At 46.1% G+C, this 22,312-nt stretch overlaps 1 protein-coding gene across 6 annotated transcripts in view; it reads right to left on the reverse strand.

Moving 5' to 3' along the window:
- tenm3 (teneurin transmembrane protein 3) overlaps positions 1-22,312 on the reverse strand; it is a 909,202-nt gene that overhangs the window by 563,794 nt on the left and 323,096 nt on the right. For all 6 annotated transcript variants that reach the window (XM_080189440.1, XM_080189438.1, XM_080189437.1 and 3 more), the window contains exon 5: positions 6,290-6,571. In XM_080189440.1, coding sequence (XP_080045566.1) covers positions 6,290-6,571 — 282 coding nt within the window. The remainder of the gene's footprint in view (positions 1-6,289; positions 6,572-22,312) is intronic.

Here is a 22,312-nt window from a genome sequence, read left to right on the forward strand (position 1 = left end):
TGAGTTGTTAGGGCTGCACTCACCCACACAAATTGAGAGTATTTCATCAGAAGCCTGTTTTATGCCTTGTTAATGGTGGGCAGGCTATGGGGAGTCAGCAGTTGAGCTACCTACCACAGAATTCCCAGCCTCAGACCTACGCTTGTAGCATGGCATTTATATGACTAGCCCAGTTCAGGTTCCGCTTAATGGTAACCACCCCACCCCCCACCCATGATGTTGATAGTGGTGGATAAGGGATGGTAATGTCATTGAATGTCATTCAATGGGTGATGGTTAGATTTTCTCTGGTGGCACTTGGGTGGTGCAACTGTTACTGCTAGCAGTAAGGTTTTGCATTTAATTGAAGACCTGAAATCAGCTCCTCAAATATGTGGCACAGTGGTTAGTGCTACTGCCTCACAGTGCCAGGGAACTGGGTTCAATTCTAACCTTGGGTGATTGTCTGTGTGGAGATGATACATTCTCCCCGTGTCTGCATGAGCTTCCTCCAGGTGTTCCGGTTTCCTCCCACAGTCCAAAGATGAGCAGGTTAGGTTGATTGGGCGAGCTAAGTTGCCTCTGAGGGGAATTATCATGGTAAAAAGTGGGGTTACGGGGATAGGTCTTGGATGATTCTATGATTCTGTACTGTAGGAATTCTATGATGATTCTATGACTCTGTCTCCAATTCCATGGTTCCAGTGTCCTGAGATTGGAACTATTTATTGGAAGGATGTGGTATACATCTCCTAGTAACAGCTTTCTTTCAAGTGCGTTTTGCATTCTGAAAGAAGGGGACAGAAGGGAGGAACTGAGAGCAATGGAAGCAACTCAACCAGCTTCATCTCTCCAACTTCCCCCAACAAAACCTATCCACCCACCCTGCTCCTGATGATTGGCTTTGAAGTTTTTATCTAAACCGTGAATATTAATGACATTAAGGGAAGTGGCAATGACAGAGGCTGGCAGAGTAAGGGAGCTGAATTAATATCAGTAAAGCCTCCATCATTAATCTAAGACACTTTATTGATTCTGTCATTTCAACTGTACGCGTTATTGATGTAACTTCCTCGCCTTGTCATTAATGGTCACGAGCAGTAACTCCCTCCCCAGTTCACTCAATTAATTCATCAGCATTTAGCATTTCATAAAATCCCCACAGTGCAGATGGAGGCCATTCAGTCCATCAGTCTGCACCGACAACAATGCAATAATTTTTTCACACAGAGGGTGGTGAGTGTCTGGAACAAGCTGCCAGAGGTAGTAGTAGAGGCAGGCACAATTTTGTCTTTTAAAAACCTGTTAGACAGTTACGTGGATAAGATGGGTATAGAGGGATATGGGCCAAATGTGGGCCATTGGGATTCGCTTAGGGTTTAAAAAAAAGGACAGCATGGACAAGTTGGGCCAAAGGGCCTGTTTCCATGCTGTAAACCTCTATGACTCTAATTGCACCCAAGCCCTGTCCCCATAACCCCATGCATTTACCCTAGCTGGTCCCCCTGAGACAAAAAGGCAATTTAGCATGGCCAATTCACCTAACCCACATGTCTCTGGACTGTGGGAGGAAACCGAAGCACCCAGAGGAAACCTGTACAGACATGGGGAAAGTGTGCAAACTCCACACAGACAGTGACCCGAGGCCGGGAATCAAACCCGGGGTCCCTGGCGCTATGAGGCAGCAGTGCTAACCACTGCGCCATCGTGCCGCCTTCATCAGAAGCAAAGAAGAGAGAGCAGATTGTTCAAAATAAATCCAAATCTTTACTCATTTTGATCTTCCATTCTGCAATCTCTTGCAGAAGATTTCTCTGTCAGGAAATGCGACAGCAGCATCCGAGAGAAAAGTGAATTCACGAGTTTACCACCCACATCTCCATCCAATGCTCTCAGGAAAAAACATCCTCTGCTCATCTCCTGAAAGGGCTGATTGAACTGTTGTATGATTCCCCAGATGTCAGCGAACTCGCTTCACCGTCGTTCACATGCTGTGTAGGTGTGAATCTTTCATGAACTGCTGGAAATTAAATGCAGCAGTATTGTAACACTCGGAGGGGTGGAATACCTTCCCTGACCAGCCCAGACTCAGGCAAACTCGATAGGAACCTGAGAAGATCCTGGAAGCAGAAGAGGAGGCCCTGTCCAATCGGGCACTCGGGAGGTGGGGCTCTTTTGGGTCCAATTGGGCACCTGGGCTTTATTAAATTCAGCAAGCTGGTTAGATTTGATGATGTGGATATGCCGGCGTTGGACTGGGGTAAATTCACTAGTGAATTCACTATCAAATAAATCGGTTGGACTGAAACCTGGTGTTGTCAGGCTTTTTACTAGATTTGATGAACCAGGTATACCGATCGCTCAGTGTGGACCGAATGAACTGGCAATTCCACCATGCTCCTCAGAAACTCAGGATCTTCACAGGGAATAAACTATTTTGCAGTAGATTGCACATCTGCCAATTCCTTCACTTCACCATTGATGTCTGTGCCTGCACTAGCCTGGGCCCTAAACTTTGGAATTCTCTCCCTAAGCTTCCCCATCTCTCTCATCCGTTAAAGCTGTGCCTCTCACACTCTGTCTCTTTGGCTACCTGTCTTATTATCTCTTTATGTGATTCAGTGTCAAATTCCAGCTGATAATTACTCCTTTAGTTTATTTTATTTTTGTCACATCTAGGCTTACATTAACACTTCAATGAAGTTACTGTGAAAATCTCCCAGTTGCTGCGCTCCGGCATCTGTTCGGGTACACCGAGGGAGAATTTAGCGTGGCCATTGCACCTAACCAACACGTGTTTCGGAGTCTGGCTGGAAACCAGAGCACCCGGAGGAAACACAAGCAGACACGGGGAAAACGTGAAGACTCCACACAGAGAGCAACCCAAGCTGGGAATCAAACCCAGATTCCTGGCGCTGTGCAGCAGCAGTGCGAGCCACTGTGCCGTGAAAGACCTTGAGACATTTCGCTATGTTAATAGCTCAATGAAGTGACTTGATGAATTCTTGAAAATGAAAAACTTGCAGGGTTGGGTGGAAAGAGCGAAGGAGAGAAATTAATTGGATAACTGGTTTGAAGATATGATAGGCCCAGGGCCTCTACCTTTGCTGTAAGATTCTACATTTTATCTTTTCGAGAACAGTAAGATAGGAATTAGAAGTGAGAACTTTTTGGTTTCCCTTTGTTGAAAGCAGAAGGCCACAAACCTGAAGGCTGTTACTCATTTTGTTTCTGAGCACAAAGCCCATGAGGCCAGCATACATCAGAACAAAAAACTTGAACTTACAGAATACCGGCGGGTTTAGATCAGAAGTAAGGGTGCCTTTGAAATGACAACTATTTGCAGAAAAGGTTTGCTTCGTGTAAATGTTGGGTGGCACAGTGGTACAGTGGTGAGCACTGCTGCCTCACAGCGCCAGGGAGCTGGGTTCAATTCCCAGCTTGGGTCAGTGTCTGTGTGGAGTTTACACATTCGCCCCGTATTTGTGTGGGTTTCCTCCAGGTGCTCCGGTTTCTTCCCACAGTCCAAAGACGCGTGGGTTAGGTTGATTGGACAGGTTAAATTGCCCCTTGGTCTCAGGGGGACTAGCTAGGATAAATGCATGGGGTTATGGGGTTAGGGCATGGGTGGGATTGTGGCTGGGGCAGATGCGGTGGGCTGAATGGCCTCCTTCTGCACTGTAGGATTCTATGATCTGATTTGTATTAAAGTGGATCTGCAAAGAGCTACAATATCATTTCCTCAGAAAAGTAAACTTCAGTTGATTACTGAAGGGGAGGGAGATTCAATTTTTGAATAATTTTATCAGGAACAGACAGGAATACAATCCAAGGGATCATACGTCACGTCCAATATCTACCCGTCTAGGCAGTGATACAGTACACCTGTCATCAATTAGTTGGACTAATAGGAACAAATGTTGCTGAACAAACACATGATTTGACATCTAAAGTTTAGTTTATTTATTACTGTCACAAGTAGGCTTAGATAAACAGTGCAGTGAAGTTATTGTGAAAATCTCCTAGTCACCACACCCCCTGCCTGGTGGGTTCACTGAGGCAGAATTTAGCATGGCCAATGCACCTAACCAGCACATCTTTCGGACTGCAGGAGGAAACCCACGCAGACACGGGGAGAACATGCGGACTCCACACGGCCGGGAATTGAGGCCGGGTCCATGGCACTGGGCGGCACTGTGCCACCATGCCAGCCATTGTTACCACGATGAGCGATATAATTTTAAACAAAACATAACAGACAAAAATCTCTTGGATATGATCAGGGTCTTCACTTTCCACACGCTCTACACAGTGATGGCGGAAATAGCAAAGCCCCAAAGGCATGACTGTCACAAAGCTGACCAACCCACACTTGTCTAAAGCACAGCATTTGGTACAACACAATTGGCTTTTTGAGCAGTTATTGGTACGTCATACCTACATGATTAAACGAGTAGATGTGGAGATGAATTCACATGCATCTGTCACTGTAGTTAATGCAACAGGCTGGTTAATACCAATAATTCTTAAACTTGTGTATAAATCTCTTTTAATCTTTCCCCCACTCCCAGTTGTAAATTGTTGGGTACATGAGCAGAGTCACTGAAACATGCTTCAGAAGCGTCTTGATTAGAGGGCTGAGATTCAGACTGATGCCAGCCTTGATTTTGTAAATAATGATTTGTCTTCCTAGAAATAAAAATGCCCTACTATATGAGGGTAGTTTTAGAGCCTCGCAATCTCCTCCATCTTTCCAGCGAATGGCAGAACGGGACATTTGGGCATCCTGTAATATAGGCCCCACTTTTAACCTGAAACGAGAAGCAAATAGGGGGCTGATGGACCGATTCACACCCAAATTGACCTGGGATGAGCCAAAGGCTGGTTGCAGAAAAAGACTTGGCTGCAGGGGCTTAGGGACCCCAGCAGCCAGCAAGGTATATTTGGGCGGAGGAGTTGGGGGGAGGCTCTGATGGGAAACTTGGGCATTAAACAGGAAACTCCGTTGATAATGGCTGGTCCCGCAGCCTGTCAATAGTGGGCCGCCCCCCTGTTGCCGCAAAGCACAAGGTGGATGGTGAAATCCCTACGTGCTGCAAACTTTCTGCAGTCTTTCTCCATTTGGATAATATTTAGCTCCTTTATTCTTCCTACCAAAGTGCAAATGTTCCTATATTATGTTCCATTTGCCAAGCTTTTGCCCACTCACTTAACCTGTCCACCCCTACGCCAATAAATGTGCGCGCTCTTTCCACTCAGACTGTGGGTCTCAAATCTGACTGACGGGCTGAGTGCTGTGCACCAGCAGAGCGCCGTTAAGCACTCTGATGCCAAAGAACAGGCCTGGCAGGTTGACACAGCCGCTGAGGGGAGTTTCGACTTACCCTGTGGCAGGTCAGACCTCGGATACACTCCAGGGCTGTCAGACAAATTGCCTGCTCACTTTGATGCTGCTGTCAACTGCGTACGGGCCCCTGCGTCAGGAGTTAGTAGCACCACTCTTGTGTTAAAACACCTTCAGAGGTGAAGACATTAAGGTTTTTTTTTTGTGCCGTGGATCAAAGCTGATACTCAGTTCACTGACCTCTAGAAGCTGCTCTAACATCTGCTCCTCACAGTCCTCAAGACACGCATTTTAAAGTGCTTTCAGCTCCTAATGGAGCACCCTTTCAGTCGTGTGCATTACCTTTGCTTTTTTAAACATGATGAATTTGTACTCCGACTTCCCAATCACCCCCATCCTCTCCCCGAATGCATCATTAACAAACTGCTCTCTGTGGTTACTCATCCATTCCCAAGAATCCGCACATTTCTGCTGCCTATCCTCGATGAGGAATATACAAAGGCGCCTTTGATTTTGGGGAAAGCCCAGGGGCTCATTTTCTCACCGTGAGCGGTGCATCGCTGCTGCGAGTGCACAGGTGGCACGAGTGGATATAAATCTTGCTGCCTTCTCCCCTCCCCGTCGCCCTCCCCACTTTCAAACCAAACCCATCAAATCCTCGTTAATCTCCCAGCAGTTCCTGGTCCCTCAGCCCAGGCTGTCAGCGATGCCATCAGAGAATCCGTGAGGCAAATTAATCATGATTTAGACAGTGCTCCATCTCAAAGATATATCCAAGATCACAATGGAGGTCCCTGGCATTATGCAGCTCATCCGGTTGTTACATATTGATCTGTTGCAACGACAGTACTCAAGGACATGATATCCATGGAAAAAATATGACAAAAAGAAGGTTTGTTCCTGCGAGGGTTGAGAAAGATGGCGAGAGAAAACTACTTGGAATGTTAAAGAAGATTCTGAACTCACCGTTCTCACTGTCTGACTTGTTGTTCTCATGCTCCGTGTCGGTGAGCGTGAGGGCCGAGTTGGAACGACTGGATAGGCAGGAGCTGCGTCCGGATTTGACTCCCCTACCCCAGAGTCTCATGGCGTGCTCCGGGGACATCACACCTTCGTTTTCAGTGTCGGCATCTGATCCTGTGTTCACGGAGTATCCTCGGTGGGGGAGTCCCATCTCCGAGCAGAACGCCAGCCCACGGCGAGTGGCAGGCTCACAGATTCCCAATTCCCTCAGGGAGAAATTTGCCCCTGTCGTGGGAATAATAGCAGAAGTGAGCTTTGTCTTCCCCCTTTACGTGCATGTGCGTGCACACGCACACATATGTGCACATGCACACACACTCACACACACATGGGCATGCACACACAGACACAACATTCACACACAACACACTTATACTCACACACACATACATGCGCACACATACTTATTCATACACAAATGCACACTCGCGCACAGACAACACACATCTATACTCACACTTACACACACACGTATACATGCGTGAACACACACAAATATTCACGCACAAAGACACTCACGTGCACAGACAACACACACTTATACTCACGCTCACACATGTATACATGCGTGAACACACACAAATATTCACGCACAAAGACACTCACGTGCACAGACAACACACACTTATACTCACACTCACACATGTATACATGCATGAACACACACAAATATTCATGCACAAACACACTCACGTGCACAGACAACACACACGAATACATGCACAAACACATACATATCACATACAAAGACACACACGCACAGACCACACACACTTATACTCACACTCACAAACACATGCATATATGCGTGAACACACTCAAATATTCACGCACAAAGACACACTCACATGCACAGAAAACACACTATTATATTCACATGCACACACGCATGCACATGCATGCATACACACATACGCACGATTCCCTCAAACATCACACACAGGCATCTTGTTAAGCTAATGGTGTGAGGTGATCAAGATTGGTTCTTTTGTCTGCCGCATTCCACGGCTATTCACACACAGCATAGCAGCTCAGCCCTGCCTTTGTCATTTCAAACCCCTATCACCTCCATTCAGGTGTCAAACACAAACAAGCCAGCAGCTATAGAAGAAGCTGGGGGGTTGGGAGAATGCTTCACCAGGAGCTTAGGGACAATCGAGGGAGAATTGGGATGTGCAGGAAAGGTGTGAAAACCGATAGCAGGCCCTTTGTCTCAACTCCTCTTAAACCTACTTCAACAATGCTTTCGGGCTTTAGCCACACTGCATTAGTGATGACACCTGTCTGTGCAGAGAGGAGGATTGAAGGCTGAGATCTCTATCTGACCATTTAAAAGAATATTCTGCACTCAGTCTGTTCCAGCTCATTAGAGTGATGATAGAACAACCAAAAACTGCTTGTCAGGAACTCTTTTAGTTTTGCTTGTAGAATGCTTCACCTCGTAAAAAAATATTTTTTTAACCATTCTGGGTCCTTACCTCTGTTTCATCATATCCAGCAGCTTGAATACTATCATTTTGTGTCTAAACACCTTGAGCTATGAGCCAGATGCTGTAACTGTTCAATGGGAGAATTTTGGCCAAGAATCATTAAATCTTACCTAATAGCATAAAGACAGCCATTTAAATTACTTTTCTCAACTCCCCCCACCTAAAGTTTAAAGTTTATTTTAATGTCACAAAGTAGACTTGCATTAACACTGCAGTGAAGTTACTGTGAAATTCCCCGAGTCGCCACACTCGAGCACCCGTTTGGGTACACGTAGGGAGTATTTAGCATGGCCAATGCACCTAACCGACATATCATTCAGACTGTGTGAGGAAACCGGAGCACCCCAAGGAAACCCACACAGACACAGGGAGAACATGCAGACTCCACACAGACAGTGGCCCAAGCTGGGATTGAACCCGAGTCCCTGGCGTTGTGAGGCAGCAGTGCTACCACGCTACTCTGACTGATTTCCCATTTTACACCCTTCCTAAACTAGGGGTCATCCAAAACCTTTCACTCTCTGTTCTAACTCCCACCATATCTCGTTCACACATGACACCTGTGCTGACTGACCTGTCTCTGACTCTGACTCCCACGTAAGTAATGGGCTTTAATTTAGAGTTCTCAATCTTGTTTTCAAATCTCCCTATGGCATACCCCTCTTGATCTCTCTCATCTTCTCCAGCCCCACAGGCCTCTGATGACATTTGTTGCAAGAGATGACAATCAAGATACAGAATTAGTTTGGGTAGAAGTAAAATTAGCAAAGGTAAGAGTCACTTGTGGAAACAGTTTATTGGCACCTCCCCAGTAGTGGTTACAGTGTCAGACAGAGTAGACAGGAAGAAATAATGGGGGCTTGTAAGAAGGGTACTACAATAATCATGGGTGACTAAATCTTTGTAGACTGAATGAATCAGAATGGCAAAGGTAACCTGGAGAATGAGTTCATACAATATATTTGGGACAATTCCTGTTCTAATTACATTCAAATATGACAATCATGTTCCAGTGCCAACCAGGACAAAACTTTTGCAGGTAGTGTGTAATGTCAGAAAACACGAAACATAGAAAATAGAAGCACGAATAAGGCCATTTGGCCCTTCAAACCTGCTCCACCAACAATTTTGATCATGGCTGATTATCCAACTCAATATCATGATCCCACCTTCCCTCCATATCCTTTGACCCCCTTCGCTTCAAGTGCTATATCGAATGGCTTCTTGAAAATGTACAATTTTTTGGCCTCAACTACTTCCTGTGGTAGCAAATTCCACAGGCTTACCACTCTCTGGGAGAGGAAATTTCTCCTCCTCTCTGTCCTACACCATCTACCCTGTATCCTTACACTGTCACCCCTGGTTCTGGACACTCCCACCATTGGGAACATCCTTCTTGCATCTACCCTGTCTAACCCTGTTAGAATTTTGTAAATTTCTATGAGATCCCCCTCATTCTTCTAAACTCCAGCAAATACGATCCTAACCAACTACATCAGTCCTGCATCCCAGGAATCAGTGAACGTGTCTACTTTGCCAGGAAGAATAGAAAAGCAGCAATTTTGTTGAATGGAGAGAGATTGCAGAACTTCCATCAAGAAGGACAAGGCAGCAGATACATGAGAACACCATTACCTGCAAGTTCCCCTACAAGTCACTCACCATCCTGACTTGGAAATATATTGCCATTCCTTCACAATCACTGGGACAAAATCCTGGAATTCCCTCCCTAATGCCTTTGAGGGCCAACCCACAGCCTGCAGCACTTCAACGCAGCTCATTGCCAACTTCTCAAGGGCAACTAGGGGCATTCATCCTACAAATGAATTTTTAAAAAGTGCAGAGGGATCCGGGTGTCCTGATACACTAATCACAAAAAGTGAACACACTTCAGGAAGGCAAACTAAATGTTGGTGTTTATTGTAAGCAAAACTGAGTATAAAAATAGGAAAGTGCTACACGACAGGACCTGAGTGCGACCTGGAGGACTGTGTGTGGTTTTAGTATCCTTACCTAAAAAAGGATACAATTGCATTAGAAGTGATTTCTAAGAGATGGTTCGCTGAAGTGATTCATTGAATTAAAGGGTTACAAGAAAGGGTTGAGCAGGTTGGGGCAGACGGTGGCACAGTGGTTAGCAGTGCTTATAGTGCCAGGGACCCAGGTTCAATTCCCAGCTTGGGTCATTGTCTATCTGGAGTTTGTATGTTTTCTCCATGTCTGTATGGGTTTCCTCTGGTTTCCCCCCTCCCCCAACCTGCTACGATTCCCGTGACAGGGAAAATTCCGGCCTGTGTCTCCAATCACATGTGCGGGGGTTCTCTGGCAATACATTACTCAGTCTATGAGTAAGAGTGCTGAATTACCTGATAGGGCATGTCTCTTGAGTCCCTTCTGGTATCTGACCATGTCCCCAGCAGCATGTGTCTGAATCCCTGACAGATAGATGTAGCCAGCCCCTGCTATTCTGTGACTAGTGTGCCAATGATGGGTGTCCAAGAACCTGACTCATGTGGATGCACAACATGGTCAGGCTCCCTGATCACTGGTGGACACGCCCTCAGTACTCGAATATTGGAATTAGGAGGGAGGGAGGATTTAAATTCAAAGCCTCAATTGAAAGTTTAATTAAACATTCGTTATCCCTGGAAACAAGAAGCTACGGATTTCGGTGATGCTGTGTGAAAATCAAAAGTGTGGGGGCTAGGGGGTCAGAGACGAGAGTGGGTGAGAACTTTGGAAATAGCTCTAATCTTGCTCACCTTCTCATTTGAGCATGGAAACAATCCCCAGTGGAGTTTCATTCCAGCAGCATCTTGGCTGACTTAACATTAACTCTGCCTGTTAATTGGTTCATTGCCCTGGTCATATCACCCTACACCACTCAGCACTATCTGGAGCCTCGAATGTTAAATGGGGTCTGACAGCGAGACTCATAAATTATGAAAATCAACTGCTATAATTAACTGCAAATCAAACATCAGCTGTCACAGATTTGCAATGCAGGAATACCTTCACTGATTACTTGAGGGACCTAATGAAGTGAAACAAATAGAAAACAGCTAAATATCAGTCTCCAGTGCAATGTCATGCTTTCAAAGAGTGACACTGCCCAGCTCAAGAGGAGCCTGTTAACTTGAATTTCCTTTTCCTCATGCGCTTGTTGCTGTTTTCCAACAGTTGCTACGGTAAATTGCTATTGTTTCTGGTTTAGTTTACTGACCCTTTGAGGAACAAAACATCTTCTCAACAAAAAGAAGTCTCTCTTTCATTCTCTCCCACCTCCTTCTATCCTCAATTGCAGATTCCTGGTTTGGACTGCTCCACTGTTGCTAGTCTCGCCTGGGCCCCACACCCGAGAATTCCCACCCTCAGCCTCTTTTCCGTATGTTTAAAGTATATTTATTAGTATCACAGGTAGGCTTACATTAATATTGCAGTGAAGTTACTGTGAAAATCTCCTAGTCGCCACACAGTCTGGCACCTGTTCGGGTTGACTGAGGGAGAATTTAGCATGGCCAATCCACCTAACCAGCACATTTTTCGGATTGTGGGAGGAAACGGGAGCACCAAGTGGAAACCCACACACAGACATGGGGAGGACGTGCTAACTCCACATAGACAGTGATCCGAGTCGGGAATCAAACTGAGTCCCTGTCGCTATGAGGCAGCAGTGCTAACCACTGTGCCACCGTGGTTCCTGTGGTGGGTGGGGCAGGAAAATTCCACCATTGGTCTTTTGCCCGAATGGCTCCTTATTTGACTTGGTGTCAAACTTTGCCTGATGATGGTCCTTCCCCTGGACTAACAGGACCATATAAATACAAGTTGTCGTTATGTGCTTTGACGCAAAACCACCACCACCACCACCACTCCCACCCACCCCGTGGAGTATGCTTTCTCTCAGTTAGTTGCTGGCTGGCTCGCACACATGTGGGGTCATCGCCAATCAAATCCGAGCCTCCAGATTGAACAGACTGATTCAGCATAGACAAGTGTCACCATCTGTCACCATCAAACAATCCTCGGGCGGGGGGGGGGGGGGGGGGGGGGGGGGGGGTGAATCTTAGAGTACGCAACACACTTAACAGTGTTCAGGGACACAGCGTTCAGGGTGGCATGGTGGCACAGCAGTTAGCACTGCTGCCTCACAGTGCCAGGGACCCAGGTTCGATTCCCAGCTTGGGTCACCGTCTGTGTGGAGTTTGCACGTTCTCCCCGTGCCTGTGTGGGTTTCATCCGGATACTCCGGTTTCCTCCCACAGTCCAAAGATGTGCGGGTTAGGTGGATTGGCTGTGCTAAATTGCCCTTTAATGTCAGGGCATTAGCCTGGGTAAATGCATGGAGTTATGGGGATAGGGTCTGGGCGGGATTGTTGTCAGTGCAGGCTTGATGGGTCGAATGACTGTTGGATTCTATGACAGCATCTCTGGCTGAGCTTCCCTTCCCTCAATAACTTATGGGAATCTGCTGTGCACAAATTGGCTGCCATGTTCCTGACATCATCACAAGGACGATATTTCATTGGCTATGAAAAGCTTCAGGGTGTCCTTTTTTTATTCATTTGTGGGACACGGGTATTGCCAGCTAGCTAGTATTCAGTGCATATCCCAAGTCGGGCAGTTGGGAGTCTACCAAATTGCCCCGAGGGCAATTGAGGGGCAAACAAATTACTGTGGCTTTGGAGTCACATGTAGGCCCGACCAGGTAAGGACGGCAGACTTCCTTCCCTAAACACCATTAGCGAACCAGATGGGTTTTTCAACAATCGACAATGGTTTCGTGGTCATCAATAGATTCTTAATTCCAGACTTTTTTTTCTTGAATTCAAATTCCGCCATCTGTGGCAGGATTCGAACCTGAATCCCCAGAACATTAGCTGAGTTTCTGGATTAATAGTCGAATAGTAATACCACTAGGCCATCACCTCCTGAGGGAATGGAATGTAAGTTCATAAGTTCATCGGATAAAGGAGCAGAATTAGGCCATTTGGCCCATCAAGTCTGTTCTGCCATTCGATCATGGCTGAAATGCTCCTCATCCCCATGCAAGCTCTGTATTTGATGCAGCAAGGTTAATTCTATGACCGTCCCTCCCCCATCCGCACTCCCCCCAACTGCAACTCCAGCTGAGATCGACTGACTCAAGCATATACTGGTAACTGAAGCAACATGAAACATTTTCTTCACTTTTGAAATAGGCACATACTCACATCAGTGGAAATCGATCTTCTGAAAACTGTTAAAAGAAAGATACTCAACAAGGTCTCTGGTCTGATTCCCACTGTCTGCTGAGTCTAATCCAGGTCAACCCCCCGGGGAATGCAATTTGCCTGTGGGCTGCAGACAGGAAAATCTCCTGATTGCTATTTTGTGATCCCCTTAGCTGGAGTGCGAATCGAAGCTGGAGGCTATTTGTTCACTCCCATACCTTGGGAAGGTGCTGGGTGCAAGTCCTGATCCAGGGGATTGAACACAAAATCTAGCTGAGTCTCCAGTCGAGTACGGGGTGGGCAACAAGATGGCACAGTGGTTAGCAATGCTGCCTCACAGTGTCTGGGGCCTGGGTTCGATTCCCAGCTTGGGGGGCTGTCTGTGTGGAGTTTGTACATTCTCCCTGTGTCTGTGTGGGTTTCCTCCGGGTGCTCCGATTTCCTCCCACTATCCAAAGATGTGTGGGTTGATTGGCCATGCTAAATTGCCCCACAGTCAGGGAATTAACAGGAAGGGTGGATGGGGTTATGGGGATAGGATCTAGGTGGGATTGTGATTGGTGCAGACTCGATGGGCCAAAAGGCCTCTTTCTGCACTGTATGGATTCTGTGATTCTACACTGTGTTGCCCTATTGGAGAGACTAGCCGGAATTCCTCGGTCGTTCACGCTGACGGGATTCTCCACTCCTGCCGGCAGCGTAATCTCACCTGCGGATTTCCAGCCGGTGTGGGATGATGTCCATGGGGATTCCCATTATCAGCCGCGGGACCAAAGAATCCTTCTGCCAGCAAAACAATGCGCCACCTCCCGCCGGCAGGAAATAGATGGCTGCGAGGCTGGAGAATCTATTCTGTATCAGAGGCACTGTGGCACTTTGCAACATTGCAAATGCTTATACGGCAATGAAGTGCATGTCTAGACTGCAGAGCTGTCCAAAATGTTGATTCAGCTTTGGGGAACCTGGAATAGTGAAAAAAACCACCAGCACCGCTGGCTCTGAAGAATGTACTTAGAGATAGCAAGGGTGGGATTTTCTGGCCACGCTCACCCCAAGACTGGAAAATATTGCCCAACATCAACGGACCTTTGCATGTTCCTATCCCGCCTACTATGGCTATGATTCCCATGGCAGGAAAATTCTGCCCCTTGGTTTTGTTTTGATGCAGGAGCATTGCTGTGGACCTCAAAGGATTAAGAGTTTGACAGCAAGTAGCGTAAATTGCTCTTGTAGCACGGGATTGAAAAATCTTTAGAAGCAGCAGTCAAATCAATGACAGCATCAAGCATTTATCCTTGTTAGAGCAGCCACTTTTACCAGGTCCTCGGGCTTTGTGAAGCTGGGGAGAGGGTGGCTAGCGGGGACAGCACAAGTTCACAGAATCTCTCCAGAGGCCACGCAAACTGTCTCGAGGAAACACATCTGATCCTCCTGACTCCAAGGAAAAGAATCTGCTTTGTAAGGATGTGGAGTGCACCCTCCCTCCTCGCCAAAGCATCCAGTGCAATCAAAGCTGACTCCAACCTTGGGGCAGCATTGTATTTACAAAGAGCTGGTACCCAGCATAATCAGGCAACTGCGTCAGCATTGCTCTTGAATCAAACAAGCTTTACAGCCTGCTGATTCGGGCACTCAGGCTAGAATTCTCCGCCATACATGCCCTGCCACTGCTGCCAGCGAGGATGGAGAACCTGGCACCCAGACAAATCTTTATTCGTTGTAGCGGGACTGGAGAATCCTGTCGGTGTGAGCAGTGGAAAATTCTGGCTTCAATTGCAAGGAATCCTATGCCTCTGCAACTTTGGCTGATTGTCATGGAAACTTTTTTTTATTTATTAGTGTCATAAGTAGGCTTACATTATCATTGCAATTAAGTTACTGTGAAAATCCCCCAGTCACCGCACTCCAGCACCTGTTCGGGTACACCGAGGGAGAATTCAGCATGGCCAATGCACCTAATCAGTATGTCTTTCAGCCTGTGGGAGGAAACCGGAGCACCCGGAGAAAATCCACGCAGACACGGGGAGAATGTGCACACTCCGCACAGTGACCCGAGGTCAGAATTGAACCCGGGTCCCTGGTGCAGTGAGGCAGCTGTGCTAACCATTGTGCCAGCGTGCTACCCTATCACAGATCACAGTGTCCTGCACAAAAGCTCTAATAATTACAGACCATTCACACAGGTTTGTTGCAACCTTCATCTGCCAATTCCATGCAAGAGTGTTCAGAGACCCCTGCCTCTACCCCTTCCCATCCAGCCCCAGCCCTTCAATTGTTGTATTTTTAAATCCCTGTGACAATGGGCTTTTCTTAAAGAAGTTTATTTAAAAGCTGTTTTTCTTGAAAAAGAATAATCACTGTCCACATTCCAAAGTGTCTGCACAGATGCTGCAAGTTAGCCTAAGGTGTGAATCCTGGGTTGATTCAGTGGATTGATAAATACAGCTGGAGAAACACAAGAACTTCACCCTTAACCATTAGTTTCTTCTCTGACTGAAACTGGAAACTGTGTTGTTGCCTTGACACTGATTCACAGATCAATCACCCACAGGATGTGAGTGTTGCTCTGGAAAGGGACCAATTATTGGCCATCTTCATCATGAACTGCTTCATGAATTATTCTTTCAAGCTTATTGATTAGTGTCACAAATAGGCTTACATTAACACTGCAATGATGTTACTGTGAAAATCCCCTAGTCGCCACACTCCGGTGCCTTTACAGATACACTGCACCGAACCAGCACGTTGTTTGGCTGGTGGTAGGAAACCGGAGCGCCTGGAGGAAACCGACACAGGGAGAATGTGCATACTCCACACAGACGGTGACCCAAGCTGGGAATCGAACCCAGGCCCCTGGCACTGTGAGGCAGCAGTGCTAACCACTGTGCCAGCATGATAACCACTGTACCAGTGTGCTTCCCTTTTGTAGTGAGTTGACACAAGTATGTGACCTGCTTGGCCATCTGCCCCAATGACCTTTTGGGGCAGAAATCTGCCATCTTTGCCCAGCCTGGCCTACAGACCTGCTTCAACATGGTTGATCTTAAATGTCCACTGAAATGTCCTAGTGAGCCACTCAGTCAAAGCAAGGGATGGTCACTAAATGCTGGCACAGCCAGTCGCACCCAAATCCCATGAATGAATTTTAAAAAAGCTGCCTCACGGAACAGTTAAGGATCAGAGACATTGGTGTGGGGCTGGAGTCATAAAGCATGATGTAAGGATGGCACATTCCCTTCCCTAAAGGGTATTCATGAACCAGTTCAGTTCCCACAACAATCTGACAGTTTCATGATCACCCTTACTGGTTCTGAATTATTTTCTGTATCAGAGATTTAAAGTATATAAAATTCTCACATTGCCGCAATGTGATTTCAGCTGAACACCTCAGGGTTACAAACATAACCATAGAAAGAACTACTGAAAGGTTACAGCACAGAAGGAGGCCATTCAGCCCATCTTGTCCATGCCAACCCAATGACACCTCTGTGCCCTTTCTAATCCCACCTTCCTGCACCCAGTCCATAGCCCTGTAGTATGGAGCACTTAAGTTGCAGATCCAGATGCTTGTTGGAAGAATTTAGGATCTCTGCCTCCACCAACAACTTGGGCAGTGATATGCAGACACCCATTACTCTTTGTGTAAAAAACATACTTTCTCAGGTCCCCTAAACCTTCTGCCACTTATCTTGAATCTATGTCCCCTGGTTCTAGAATTCTCCATCAAGGGAAATAGTTTTATCCTGTCCACTCTATCTCTTCCCCTCATAATTTTGTACACCGCAATCAAACCACCCCTCGGTCTTCTCTGTTTCAAAAAAAATAACCCCAAGCTATCCTCGTAGCGACACTTTTCTAGCCCTGGCAACATTCTTGTAAAACTCCTCCACAGAGCAAACTCTCTCCAGACCCGCCAACTGCATGAGGTAGCTGAGGCCAGACTGCGCTTTTCAACAGAGAACAGAAACATACAATCAACTAACTTGTCCTGAGGCCCAAGACATCAAAACTCTATGTGAGAGTATAAAACTGAGACAAATAAATCCACTTTACACAATTGTCCAAAGACGTGCGGTTAGGTGGATTGGCCATGCTAAATTGTCCCTTAGTGTCGGAGGGATTTGTAGGATAAATGCATGGAGTTATGGGAATAGGGCCTGGGTGGGATTGTGATAGGCGCAGACTTGATGGGCCGAATGGCCTCCTTCTGTACTGTAGGGATTTTATAAATTGCACTCATCTGCCCTCTAAGTGACCGGGGCCAGAGGCATCTTGGAAACCTAGGAATAGACTTGCAAATTTTCAAAATCATATTATATCCCATACTTCAATAACCCACTAAATCTCCAGTTTTCAATTACTGTGTAGAGGGTATAGAGGGACATGGGCCAAATGCGGGCAATTGGGACTAGCTACGTGATTTCAAAAAAAGGTGGCATGGACAAGTTGGACTCTACGTGTTTCCAATCGATCTCAAGTAAGTAACACCCTTCCATTTGTGTTTTCCTTTTACAGAGTTGCCCTGGGTGGGATTTTCCGGCTGCGCCTCAGACCACAAATTCCCACCTGACTTTGACAGACTTTTAAATGGTCCGTCAAATTTTCTGCCTTGCCCGCTACGATTCCCGCGGCAGCGGCGAGTCGGGAGAATTTTCAGCCACTGATACCAATGGAAAGAACAGTAAGTGAGGTCACAAAACCCATTTAAAATGTCTCACCATGGCAGCAAAGTCAATGCAGACTTACTTCAAAAACCATGCTGAATGCAATCAACAATTGCCAGACAGGAGATTCCTGAACACGCAGTTCAAAATGCAGCCAGGAGCTAACTGTGACTGTCTTGCTGTTAGATAGACATCAAAACAGAAGTACCTGAAGTTAAAAACAGTATACAAAAGCAAAATACTGCGTGCGGATCCTGAAACTCTGAAACAAAATTCAGGAAATGCTGGAAAAACTCAGCAGGTCTGGCAGCATCTGTGGAGAGAGAAACAGAGTTAATGTTATGAGTACGTCGGACCTTTGTACAGTTCTGCCAAGGTCACTAGACTCAAAATGTTAGCCAGAATTTTACTGCTTTTCACGCCCCAGAGTCGGGGCAGGCGAGGCTCACAGAATGGCATTCTCTGTAGGCCTCAGATAGGATCTTATGAACCTTGGGCAGATGAGGTGGTAAAATTCAGGCAGTTTAGTCTGTTTCTCCCTCCACATATGCTCAGCATGGGCAAGTTGGGCTGAAGGACCTGTTTCCATGACCTGTTGAGTCTTTCCAGCATTTTATATTTGAGGTTAGACCATGTTGTTCAAGACCCCTTTCATTGCAAGTTTACTTCCTATCTATGTTACCTTTGGTATAGCATAGGTGTAAATGAGAAACAGCCATTAGATTCAGATTCAACCACAGCAGTGTCCCTCTCAGTCATAGTTTAGTGAAGACTTATCCATCTCTGAGTGGAAAGATCAGGGGCAGGATTTTCCAGTTTGGCCGATTGTGGCCAGAAAATCCCACCTGAGGTCAACGGACTTTTGCATGGTCCATGTCCCGTCCACTGTGATTCCTGTGGCGGGCGGGGTGGGAAAATTCCAGTGCAGGACTTCAAGTCCCATTCCAAAGACCTGAGCATTATCCAGGTTCAGGTTCCATGAGGGAACTCTGACATTTCAGTGCAGGAGATTTTAAGTCGAGGCCCCACTTGCCCTGTAAAGTGGATGTGAAAGATCCCATGGCAACATTTCAAAGAGCACCGGGGGAGTTCTCCCCTCCCCATGACTAATATTGTAAACGCTGTTTACACATCCCACAGCCTTGGAAAAGCAGCCAGCATGATCAAGAACCCCACGCATACCCCAGACATCCTCTCTTCTACCTTCTTCTGTTGGAAAAAAGATATAAAAGTCTGAGATTACATACCAACTGAGTCAAAAACAGCTTCTTCCCTGCTGCCATCAGACTTTTGAATGAGCCTACCTTGTATTAAGCTGATCTTTCTCTACATCCTAGCTATAGCTGTAACATTCTGCAATCTCACCTTCCCTTCTCTATACTGCGTTTGTATAGTGCGCAAGAAACAATGCTTTTCACTTTATACTAATACATGTGACAATAATAAATCAAATCAAATCAAATATTTATTTTGCAAGCAACATCAATAAAATTATCTGGCTTTTATCGCATTGCTCTTTATGGGAGCATACTATGCACAAATTGCCTGCTACATTTCCGACATTGCAGCAGTCAAAGAAGAATTATTGAATGTCAATAATACACAAGGAGGCCATTCGGCCCATTGAGCCTGCACCAACAACAATGCCACTTGGGCCCTCTGCTTGTAATTCACGTATTACCCTGTTAATCCCCTTCACGCTAAGCGGCAATATTAGCATGGCCAATCAACCTAGCCTGCACATCTTTGGATTGTGGGAGGAAACCGTAGCACCCAGTTGAAACCCAGGTGGACACAAAGAAAACATGCAAACTCCACACAGCCAGCGACCCAAGTCAGGAATTGAACCTGGGTCCCTGGTGCTGTGAGGCAGCAGTGCTAATCACTGTGTCACCGTGCTGCCCCATCAACAGTGCTTAAATTCACAAAGTACTTTATTGGTTAAAAAATGCTTTGGCATGTCCTGTAGTTGTCAAGGACGCTATATAAAATGCAATATCTTTCCTGCTCTTTGTAAAATAACAAAATCATCTCACCATCCCCTAACTCGCTGCTGCATCTAATGCAGTAAATATCTCTTGGCAGATGTCAGCTGTGAATGGGAGGGCAGCTTTAAGCTAATCTTTTTCTGGTCTTTTTACTTATTTAATAAAAATCAGACTTGATTGAATCCATAATGTGTTTTTGACTTGTTTTATATGGTTTAAGTCTTTAAAGCCTTCGGAGACCGGAATTAGTAAACCGTCAGTTAATATTAGTGTGAAACCCTTTAGTTTCAAGGGATTTAAATTTTATGGCTTCAGGAACACTGTCACGCTAATTGCATTTTAATTCTCTTGTCTACAAGCTGAAAGGTGCATTATTAATGGCTGACATTTAATTTCACTAGAATTTCATCTTAATGTGTTTCTCTGCACCCCACTACTACCATTACTTGCCTTCCTTTCTTAAAGGAGGAAGGCAAATGGTACATAGGTTTTTATTATCAGAAGAATTTGAGCTTGGTGAGACCACACCTGGAGTACTGTGTACTGTTTTGGCCTCCTTACCAAAGGAAGGATTTACAAGCCACAGAGGGAGTGCAATGAAGATTCACTGGACTAATCCCCGAGGTTGGCAGGGATATCCTATGGGGAGAGATTGAGGAGAATGGGCCCCTATTCTCAAGAGTTTAGAAGAATGAGATGTGCTCCCATTGAAGCGTACAGAATTCTTATAGAGCTCGTCAGGTTAGATGCAGGAAGGATGTTTGCCTTGGCTAGGACTCTAGAATCAGGGGACATATCTCAAAATAAGAGGTAGAACTGAGATGAGGGGGAATTTCTTCACTCAACGGGTGGTGAATCTTTTGACATTCTTTATCCCAGTGGGGGCTCAGTCATTGAGTGTATTCAAGATAAAGATTGATAAATTCCTAGATATTAAAGATAGTTAGGGATATGGGGACAGTGCCGGAAAATGGCATTGAGATAGAAGATAAACCATAATCTAATTCAATGGGGGAATAGGCTCAAGGTGCCAAATGATCTACTCCCGCTCCTATTTCCCAAGTTCCTAATATGAAATCTCTGCTTTCATCTTGAAGCAGAGTCAGACCTAGAATTTGGAGGAGAAATCAGCTGAAGAGTGGGAAGCAGTAGATATTTGTTACGCTGCTTCAATACTGCTTGATACCCACACAGTTGAGATGGGTTCTAAAAATCTTGCTGGAACTATCTAAAGCTCTCTGATAGTAAGGGCTATTGTAAATCTCAGACAATGCAAGTTCTTGAATAAGCTTCTTAGAGTAGTGTGTCTTTTGATATTTCCCCCATCTCTCCTTGAAAGAGGGAAGGCCACAGTGATTCAATCCCTTGGTGAGAAAGTTAACAAAATGAACAGATAGAAGGTTAAAATTTATTTATTAGTGTCACAAGTCGGCTTACATTAACACTGCAATGAAGTTACTGGGGAAATCCCCTGTGTCGCCACATTCTGGTGCCTGTTCGGGCACACTGAGGGAGAATTTAGCACAGCCAATGCACCCAGCCTGCATGTTTTTCAGGCTGAGAGGGGAAACTGGAACACCCGGAGAAAACCCATGCAGGAATGGGGAGAACGTGCAAACGCCACACAAACAGTGATCCAAGCCGGGAATTGAACTTGGGTCCCTGGTGCTGTGAAGTATCACTGTGCGGCCGTTTGACAACAATGCGTGACATTGATTAACGGAGCTGAAACAGGTATAACCACAATGGACTGAATGACTTCCTGCAATAGTCCCAACGGCTCAGAACTTGTGGAAGAGTAGGTAAACAGCATCTGTGCAGTCCACCTCTGTCATAAGAACATAAGAACATAAGAAATAGGAGCAGGAGTAGGCCATCTGGCCCCTCGAGCCTGCCCCGCCATTCAATAAGATCATGGCTGATCTGTTGTGGCTCAGTTCCACATTCCCGCCCTCTCCCCATAACCCTTAAACCCCTCTCTTATCAAAAACCCATCAACCCGCGTCTTAAAAACATTTAGCGAGGCAGCCTCCACCACTTCAACGGGCAGAGAATTCCAGAGATTCACCACCCTTTGAGTGAAGAAGTTCCTCCTCAACTCCGTTCTAAACCGCCCCCCCTTTTATCTTGAGGCTGTGCCCCCTAGTCCTACTGTCCTTTCTGAGCGGGAAGAGTCTCTCCACCTCTATCCTATCCATCCCATTCATCATCTTATATGTCTCAATGAGATCCCCCCTCATTCTTCTAAACTCTAACGAGTACAAGCCTAGTTTATTCAGCCTCTCCTCATAGCTCAACCCCCTCAACTCCGGCATCAGCCTAGTAAACCTCCTCTGCACTCCTTCCAAGGCCAAAATATCCTTGCGTAAGTACGGCGCCCAAAACTGCACACAGTACTCCAGCTGCGGCCTCACCAATGCCCTATATAGTCGCAGCAAGACCTCCCTACTTTTATATTCAATCCCCCTCGCTATGAAGGCCAGCATCCCATTCGCCTTCCTGACCACCTGCTGCACCTGCAAGCTGGGTTTTTGCGACTCATGCACAAGGACCATGTCCAAGTTGTGCAACAGGTAGTTTACACAGTCCTTCTATTAAAGAGAAGCCACAA

Source organism: Carcharhinus amblyrhynchos, chromosome 5 (genome assembly GCF_965287045.1).
Source record: "Carcharhinus amblyrhynchos chromosome 5, sCarAmb.v2.hapA, whole genome shotgun sequence".
NCBI lineage: Eukaryota > Metazoa > Chordata > Chondrichthyes > Carcharhiniformes > Carcharhinidae > Carcharhinus > Carcharhinus amblyrhynchos.